The 10,169-nt window shown below is 42.1% G+C and overlaps 1 protein-coding gene across 1 annotated transcript; it reads right to left on the bottom strand.

Annotated features, from left to right (window-relative positions):
- Positions 1-271: 271 nt before the first annotated feature.
- Positions 272-9,119, bottom strand: ifi30a (IFI30 lysosomal thiol reductase a). Its single transcript, XM_084328031.1, has 7 exons — positions 8,943-9,119; positions 7,796-7,987; positions 7,558-7,632; positions 5,519-5,608; positions 4,530-4,682; positions 4,121-4,189; positions 272-2,325 (listed from the first exon to the last, which is right to left on the bottom strand). The coding sequence occupies exons 1-7, from the start codon at positions 9,072-9,074 to the stop codon at positions 2,254-2,256; spliced, it is 783 nt and encodes a 260-aa protein (XP_084184157.1). The 5' UTR covers positions 9,075-9,119; the 3' UTR covers positions 272-2,253.
- Between the last annotated feature and the right edge of the window lie 1,050 nt (positions 9,120-10,169).

The raw sequence follows: 10,169 nt of genomic DNA, 5'->3' as shown, positions 1-10,169 counted from the left end.
ATGTATGACTATTCTGATGGGTTCACTCTCTCCCCTCTCCCCGCCTACAGTAGACAGTCGTTGAATGATGTAGAACATACTAAAAGCAAACATCTTATCAGATGGGGGACAATGGGACAAAATCATCTTATCAAACTGTCAGTGATCTAACTTGTGTCAGTTTGGGGGTCTTTGACAGGAGAAGTTCCGAGAACCACTTGTAGACAATATCACAATATCACAATGTCTAATGGTTTCAGTAAACAAGAGACAAAATGATGACAAGTTGTTGTAAAATAAATCACTTTAATGTCATATTCAGTAATAAAGTGGCACAGCGATGATTCTTCCCTTTATGAAAATAGATGGTAGACTACAGGGTAACAATCTACATTAACTGGACATTCATAAATCATTCATTAGTTAGTCATCAAATGGTTGTGAAATAACGGTGTTATGACATTTGTAACGCATAACCGAGTTCTGTACTGCTGAGGTAGGTGGGAAAATTGTCACAGTGTCACGATTAATCCACTGAATCCAATATATCGATAAAAAATGACACCATTGATTCTTCAAAACATTCCATTGGTGGCAGTTAAATGTTCCAACGCATCTAGGTTGAAGAAGGATTTAATTCAGAAGCACTAAGATTGTTCAAAATAATGCTTAGAGTTAGAGTTAAAGTTCAGCTCGATGTCAGTGTGCATTCATGATGAAAATAAAAATAAGTAAGTAAACTTAAATGTAAATATTAAATTGTATATCTTTTTATGAAAATGAATTGTTCAAATGCACCGATAAATCGATAAAATAATCCTTGAAGGAATTTATTACTTGAATAATAGTTAGTAGGCACTCTACTCTGACCTCACCTTTTTTTCTTTTTTTTTTTAACTTTATTTTATTTTTTATTTTTAGCGTTTATCGCTTTTCTGGTCAAGTATGACCGACAGAAACAGGTTGAAACGGGATGTAGAGCAGGGGAAGACATTCTGAGAAATGACGGCGGGTCCGGGAATCGAACTCGTGTCCCCCAGATCCGTGACGAGCACGGTTTTCCCCAACGCAGAAATAGCGCCGAGATATGCGGTGAGCTACTGGAGCTCCCCCCTGACCTCACCTTCTTATGTATTTTAATGATAATTTGGGTGATACAGTAGGTGGGCATAAGATAACTCTTGTGTGCCTGTGTATGACTTACAAATGTGTTATGACACTGTTATTTCATAAGCATAACATATTAATAGATGAGTTATGAGTGTGCAGTTCATATAAACCATGACCGGTTACAGTACAATGATTGCCTTCTTCGGTTCTGAGAAGACAATTGGCCTTATTCACTTCTCCACCATATTGGTTAAGTCTGATGCAATATAATTGTAAGGATGCGGACGTGCCCGTTTACTTCAATGTTAATAGCTATAGAAATGCCACTTCAAAAAGCAAAGTAGTCAAAACAAGAGTCAGAATACACTATCAGCTCATGATTAGCTGACTCCGATTTGTTTTTCTCTGCCGTAGTTTTTGTGTTTTGAAATACATGGAAGTGAATTAGTCATTAGTCATCAACTCAAATGCGTTCACAGCGACAGTAACGGCGGAGGAAAGTGAATAAGGCGAGTGTGTGCTCTTTACAAACAGGCTCATACAAGGATAGAAACCTGAGCGATGCTCCATGGTTCACGTGGAAATGGAACACTGAGCGATGCTCCATGGTTCACATGGAAACGGAACACTGATATTGCATTAAGACCTTGTAACTCCAGTTGACAGTCTACAGGTCAGAGAAGCGGGCTTGGGACTGCAATGTTGCTGGTTTGATGCCCCGACCAGCAGGGGGAAATAATCTGGGAGAGTTTAGGGGGAGGTGAAAGAGTAATGTTCTAAACAACTACTGCTCACGTGCCTTTGAGCAAGGCATTCAACAGTGTGGTTGTGCTGGGGGAGTGGCTCCCAGGTATAAATGTGTGAGACTGTGAGTGTGAATCAGGATGTTGCTGAAAAAGAGCAAGAGGATGAGGATAAAGATAAAGAGGTAAATGAAAGTTTAAATTTTTGATTTTTTTTTAAAAACACCATATAATGTAAAAAATACTTTGTTTTCAAAGTATTGAAAATAAGGCCCCTTAATTTCTCAAAAGTTGACTATGGAGTTATACAGTAATCTTTTCATCCGACAACAGATATGATGGAACTCAAAACATGTGATCCTCATGTACCGACAGGGCCCAACCATCAAGGCACGTGTGGCCCTGGTCATCTGCTGGGCATCTACTCCTGGTGGCAGTAGCTCCTGAAGTGTCTAGTCTGAGATGATCCACAGGCCTCTGGCTTCTTGGGGCCCTGCATAGAGGGAAGAAATGAAATATTAAAGCCTGGTCAAATATTGCTAAAAAGGAATATTAAAGCCTTCAGACAAAGCGTCATATACAGTAAGGGGGCTTTCTTACTAGCCATTCGGGGTCGAATCAGCTCCGCTCCTTCCTTGGGTGCGAACTTCCCCCCTCCCTCTCCCCCCTCTAGTTTGCGTACACACTGCAGTCTTGGTGCGCTCCGGGTTTTGTTTACGGTTTGCGTTTTGAGCGTGTAAGCTGCCGTAGGCGATGATGTCACACTCTAACGTCAACACAGGAAGAGTTTAACATACGGTGGTGGAAACTGGATGCTGATATAAAGAAACAAATAACCAATAAATATGAAGTTATATTTGAACCTCTGTTGTCAAGCCTTGTCAATATAACCCACCCCCTTTTCTCACGAATGGAACTGGTGTCGTGGAGTCCGCTTTGAGCGTTTTCCAGAGTTAGTTTATTACTAGTTAGCAGCTAACGTTAGCCCATTGCTCGCGTCAATTACATTGCATGTCATTTATCTACCGGTCGATCACGGCCGACTGGTTGGGCACCACTGGTCTATAGAAATAAATGCATTCGGGCGGCTAGGTGGTACAGTGGGCAAGGCACTCACCACCAATGCTGGAGACGCTGGGTTCGAGCCCAGCTCTCCACATTGTTTTCAGTTTGGCTGGTCGTCCGTACTAATACAATTGGCAGTATTAGGGGGAGGGAAAACTGAGGGGTGGGGATCGGACGTTGTGGACAGCGACTCCTACAGGTCGGTTGGTGTGCCTGCGCAGTAGAATCAAGAAGCGATGGGGGCGGCGCCCCTCCAAAGCGCAGACCCCTGACGCTGAAAGATCGCGCAGTGCAGGGGAAAAGATGCGACGGCTGCTACCTCGAGTATCGGAGGGGACTCGTGCTATGTATGGCTTCGTCCACATTGCAGCCGGCTTGTGGGAGGCAAGAAACAGCGTTCGAGACAGGGGAGGGTTGAATTGGACATTTCGAAATTGGGATGGGAGAAAAATAGAAAATGGGAGAAAAAAAGTGGATAAAAAAAAAGAAATAAATGCATTCAAACAAGAAACCAATGTATAGTAGACATAGCAATGGCAAAAAAAATGCCAAGCCTAATGCGAGCCAGGGAAGTCTTGTGTTTGTAACGTGGCTTCATCTCCAAGTTTTCATCCACTCGCCAAATTGCCCATAAATATAGTTTTTGTGGGTATTGTCCAGTTGTTGCTGTATGTTTTTATCTGCCCAAAATTCAAGCAAGCATGAAAGCATTACAGTAAGCTTGCACACCACGGCCCCCGCTCCGTTGTCGGGGACACTGGTTCGCACCCGAGACCACCTATTCCAGCGGTCCAGGTTTGGAGCGAATCAGCGTCCCCGGTGACGGGGGGAGCGTTCTCATCAGGCAATATTCTGGTGTGATCGCGCTCTGATTCGACCCCGATGGCTAGTGTGAAAGCCCCCTGAGTCTATTTTGAAAATGTTTGAACAGCCAATAATAGCCTACTCAAGAGTGGTATTATAGTCAATAAGTTACTCTAAGTTATTAAGAGTATAAATAATTTGAAAGCTATTGTCTTTGACTGTTTAAAGTCGTAGTTAAAATGTTACTCAAACACAGTCTTTAGATAATGAGGTTTGAAATCATCCCTTATCTAAAAGAAACACACTTGGGTTCCTTGGTCTGTCGGTTTATGTTATAGTCTACACAACATTCTGGATTCCCTGAACAAGAAGGTTTAAATTAATAATTGATTGAGGTTTTATGAATATTGTGAGTGTACCTTGTACATACTGCATACCAGGGTGAACAGAGAGGACATCGCTTTGTCCTGCAGATCATCTGTATGCTCCTGAAAAACAAAAGAAGAAGAAAAACTGAAATCAAAATATGTGAACACCGTACTAACACAGCGCTAACACTGTACTAACAGTACTAACACCATACTAACACAGTGCGAACAACATACTAACAGTACTAACACCATACTAACCTTGTACGAACACAGCGCGAACACCGTACTAACACAGTGCGAACAACGTACTAACAGTACTAACACTGTAACACCGTACTAACACCGTACTAACACCATACTAACACCCATACTAACCCTGTATGAACAACGTACTAACAGAGTGCTAACACTGTACTAACGCAGTGCGAACACCATACTCTACAAAACTCCATCTTACCCCGTTGATGGTTATCCAGGGCACATACTGGTGGGGAGGCTTCAGGGCTGCAGTCTTCAGAGCGTTCTGGTGCATCAGCTGGTTTCCCATGGGTCCATTGGCACAGCTCATGATGTTCCCCCATTTTATATTGGGGGCATAGAGATCCACACACTGGGGGGGGGGGGGGGGGGGGGGGAACTAAATTAAATACCCTAACACAGATACTATATGGTCTGGTCTCCGTTAGTTACAGTATCTTCTGTCTGGCTGGGGCTAGTTATGGTCTGGAATAGTACAGTATGTAGCTACAGTATGTTCAGTCTGGCTGGGGCTAGTTATGGTCTGGAATAGTACAGTATGTAGCTACAGTATGTTCAGTCTGGCTGGGGCAAGCCATGGTCTGGATTGGTAAAAAGTGAGTCTCTTAGCCTTATCCCTTATGCATTATGATATTATGATACAAAATGTAACGGTAGTGCTATCACACCCGCCAACGGTTTTTGACGATCTCTAAGGGTTAAATCTGGCTGGGGCTAGCAATGGTCTGGAATGGTACAGTATGTAGCTACAGTATGTTCAGTCTGGCTGGGGCTAGCAATGGTCTGGAATGGTACAGTATGTAGCTACAGTATGTTCAGTCTGGCTGGGGCTAGCAATGGTCTGGAATGGTATGTAGGGCTGTCCCCTCTTAATCCATTAGTACACTTATATTTTTGGCGATTAGTCGTTTCTCAAGGTTTCCTAGTAACCGGAGAGTTCTGAAGAAGTACAATGGGGACACAAATGCAAAGGCGACCATACCATACCATAGTATACCATACTAGACCATAGCTAATGTAGACAAGACAGACTCTCTCTCTTTCTCCCTCTCTCTAACACACACACACACACACACTCACACACACACACACACACACACACACACACACACACACACACACACACACACACACACACACACACACACACACACACACACACACACACACACACACAGAGTCCCTTACGCTCTGTGCAGCCTTGATGACATCGCTAGCAGACTCCATACAGTAGATGATCTGGAAAGCATCACTGCCAGTGATGTTCAGTAAGCAGGTCTGATGGAGACAAAATACACAAGTCACAACTAAGTCAATAATATTTGTACAATAGTGGCACCTTGTGGCAGTGAGAGGTAGCAGCTCAGTGTTTCATACAAACAAAGAGTATAAGAGAAAACCACTTTAACTCAATCAGCGCCGGAGCGATATGCGTGATGTGTGGTTAAAAGGCCAGCGCTCTAAAGTATAGGAATACGTGGCGTGTTTGCAGGGCTATAACTATATTCTATATTATAGCTATGGATACAATACTATGGCCCATTTTACATAGAGTATCTATCGTTCAATATGTGAAAAAGAAGAAAAAAATGTCATCCATACATTCCCGTTTTATACCGTGGTGAATATAAGTATGGTTTTAGAGCAGTCTATTCCTGGGAGGCTGGTAATAGCCCGCAACATGTATTATACTAAATGCATTGGTGTTCCGTCCCTACACATGCTACAATTAAAAAATCAAATGCATATGGTAGGTATTATGTTCCATCATGATTGCATGAAAGGGTGGGGGGGGGGGGGGTAGTTTTTTGATGCTTTGATCGTCACCAACGGAATACGTTGTGGACTAACGTTACACACATACACTCGGATCGCAATGAAGACATTCTTGGATCAACGCAAGATTGATATCATAGCCCTTACCTTGACTAGGATGTACCCCAAAAAAGAATATTCCAATCATCTGATCGCCATTCCAAGTATTGATGTCCATCGTGTGGCCAACATAATCCACCACACAACATGTATCGGGAGTATTTGATTCTTCTCAATCTGAGCGTTATAACTGCTCGTCTTGCCCGGAGAAAAATAGCTGACCCGGACCCATATAATCGACGCACAGCCCAAGACACAAGGTTTCAAAGAGTGCTCGATACCGCCGCCTGGTAGGATGCGGCCGGTATTGCACTTTTGCAATCTCAGACTCATTCCCTATGATAACACCAGGCTCCCTGGATGGATAATTAATGGAAATATCGAATAAAAGAAATAACGATGAAAACCCGACTTTTCTCGGGTTTGGCGCTCAAGCGTTGCCGAGTTAACCCCGACTTTACTCGGGTATGGCGTCCATTGAGTTAAAGGGGATGGAAACACTAAATCAAATATTAAAGATAATTTCAAAATTTCAAGTCCAATAATGATATATAATATTTAATAACAGTTTTACAAACAAAAACAATATTAGTAGGAGTAGTCATTTTAAGCTATCCTTATTAGAGCTGCTATATTTTTGTTGTCACTGGCTTGATAACTTCTGGCAGTTCATTACATCTCTAATTACTTGTTTAATCATGATTTCATTACTGTACACTGGTGCAAGAAAGTGGACATCAACGTTCTTCTACCAGCTATGATTAAAGATACACACACGACAATGGTCCCAAAACCCACCTGAGAGCTTGACCTCAGCATGTAATAAACATGTAGTGAACTACCAGCTATCGAGCCAGTGACAATGACCACAAAAACATAGGTTCTTATCTTAGGTTCTAAACTTCTTTAGCTATCATAGGAAACTACTAATATAAATCACAAAATAACCATGATCACCTGAGTCATGCATTTTCAAGTAATAACTTGTTCTCAAAATTTATATAGAGCTTTGGAATCACTTAAACAGTAGTTGTTGGACTAGGGGGAGAGTCACGTGTGTTTCTGTCCTCCACCAAGTTGTCCCCGCCAGGACCCCTATATTACATCTCTTTGGCTAGGGCGTCCCGGTAGCTTACCACACTAAGACAATGTCCTGACTTCCTGTCACCTACTGTCCTGACTAATAAAGCAGGAATACCATTAAGACTATCTTGGAGAAGAAAAAAAACAATAATAATTAAACAGATTCAAACAGTTGACCTTTTGGTCACAAGTCAGATTCTGTCATCTTTACGCTACCACTGCCAATTATTGTGATTCTCAGTGTGTGTAGCTTGTGAAAACCCACAGACCTCAATCATGTTTCCCAGGCACTCCTCCTCTCCATGCTGACAGGTGAAAACATACTTTCCCCCGACATCTTCTTCCTTGTAGAGCCAGAGAGACGAGGATATTTGATAATAACCCAACAATCCCATCCCTCCATATACGTCAGTTTTTTCAGAATACTATTGTTTTTACTTCCTCTAAATTCGTATAGAATCTGAAAATGTGTGTATCGTTACATCCCTAGTGATACTATGTGCTGACCTGTGCGTTTCCGTAGGGTATCAGAGTGACATCCAGGATGTCTTGCAGCAGGGTCCAGGTAGGGAACAGCATCCCGGTCAGGAAGGCTCGACAGCCTGGACACAGGCTCTCGTAGTACAGCTCCAACTGGACAGAGTCTGCTGTCCGCCCGTGCGGCCTGGTGAAGTTAGCCTCCAGACACTGTTTCAGAACCTGTAAGGAGGGGAGGGGAGAGGAGAAAACATGCAAAGCTGAATCTGTGTGTGTGTGTGTGTGTGTGTGTGTGTGTGTGTGTGTGTGTGTGTGTGTGTGTGTGTGTGTGTGTGTGTGTGTGTGTGTGTGTGTGTGTGTGTGTGTGTGTGTAGATGTGTGCGCAGTGAAATGCTATCTCTGCGAGCCCCCCCCCCCCCTCACCAGACTGTGCATGCATGAACTCTTAATAACTCAATGAACAATACAACTCAGATAAGCATGTGTGGGATTAAGGGGATTATACTGTATGTCAAAATTGTCAATCATTCTAATGTCTTCAAGTTCAAGTTCAAGTTCAAGCAGTATGACCAGTATAACTACTACGACTACTACTACTCTTGCTGTTGCTGCTAACAGTGTCTGTGTGTGTGTCTGTGTGCGTGTGTGTGTGTGTGTGTGTGTGTGTGTGTGTGTGTGGATGTGTGTCAGGGGATCCTAATAAAACATAAACATAAACGGCCTAGCCTATATTGCGCAACGCACTCTCCATGGTGCTGAAACCTGTCTCGGATTTGCCAAATGTGTTTTAGGAGGTAATATGCTTTTAATACATTCGTTAATTAATCTAAATGTTTAAATTCAGATCAAATTATTTACACATTGTGTAAACCTAAAAGGTATTCAGTATTACTTTACTGTCCCGCAAAATCGCATGCTGACCTACATTTTAATCTATGGATTTGGTCCCCCTAACTACTGAACGTGTACAGCCTCCTGTTGGGAAACATACTGACTGTACTAGTAGAGATACTTAGGCTACTATTCTTTCCCCCTATGTTGCCCTAACGTCCTCATAGTTTGTATTGTCACCACTAATACAGTCAACAAGACATGTTTTAAACTTACAATCAAGACTGCGACAAATCCAACTTTAAAGATTCATGTGCTATAAAACTTGAAGGTGAACCTATCTTACCCCACATTCGATAGCCGACTCCAGTGATGAGCACCACCGCGAAGGAGGGTAAGAACAAGACGTGGACAGTGCACAGCGTCCACTATCGGCATTTGACCAGATAACCAGAAGCAACAACACAACTGCCTTCATCTTCAACTGTCGCTACACGCGCTACGATACGTATACTGACCAAGTTACCGGGTTACCGGGTTGAAGAGGAAACGGTAGTGGCGTTTCCTCAGAGAGCTTTCCTATTTAATGATTGGAGCTCAAGTCATGTGACGAAATACAGCGTCACCTAACACCGGCAGAGAAGCATTGGGGATGAGCGTCGGTAGTTTGTGTAAAACTCTTATGAGTCATACTATATAGGCTAGCTTGAACTTCTGTCACGAGTTTTCTTTCTGGCGTATCGACACAGCCACAGATAGGCAGGAACTAATGATTACTACAATGTCACGAGATGTGTTCACAACTTGCTGCACATGCATATTCGAGTTCATTATGTGAGCACACCTCTCAGTGAAGAACCCCAAATACCACAATTTCCTCTTACACCGTGTTCAATATCAATTTACATCTGGATACGAGTGTAGTCTCTTCTTTATTTACTTATATAATTATTATTTTAATCAACCAATCAACCAAGCTCGATTTATATTGATATATAATAGAACCAACTAAAGGGATTGATTGATTGATTTATTGGACATTATATTAACAGATTGCAGAATAGTACAATACAGTACGGCTCAATACACACAATTGTTAAGGGGATGCAGACCAGAGAAATACTTTATTTTTATTTTTTTCTCTTTATTGGGGTTTTCCAATTATTTACAGTGACAATCCAGTTCCCAGTTCCTAATCCCCCTCCATTCCCTACAAAAAAAAAAAAAAAAACGGGAATGGTTCTTGTATAGTAAATAGATGGATATAGCAAGATAGCTTAAAAGGACATATAGTATAACTGTATATTGTATAGCATAGTATTGTATAGTAGTGTACATAAGACCCAGTGCCTCATCCGTAGCTAACACTGTATTGCACTATCGCAGGACCTTAGCATGTCTTTTACCATGCATTTTTTTTTAACTTTATGTACATTATACCTGTTATGTCTTATTCTTATTACTTGTATTATTGCACAATCGCTGCGGGCATGACCACCCACATTTACATGCCTTGTATGCCGTGACAAATAAAACTCTTGACTTGACTTGACATCAGGGAATACAACAGGTA

Source organism: Notolepis coatsorum, assembly GCF_963971535.1.
Source record: "Notolepis coatsorum genome assembly, chromosome: 13".
NCBI lineage: Eukaryota > Metazoa > Chordata > Actinopteri > Aulopiformes > Paralepididae > Notolepis > Notolepis coatsorum.
The sequence above is the reverse complement of the archived record's forward strand: the minus strand, read 5'-3'. Positions and strand labels throughout refer to the sequence as shown.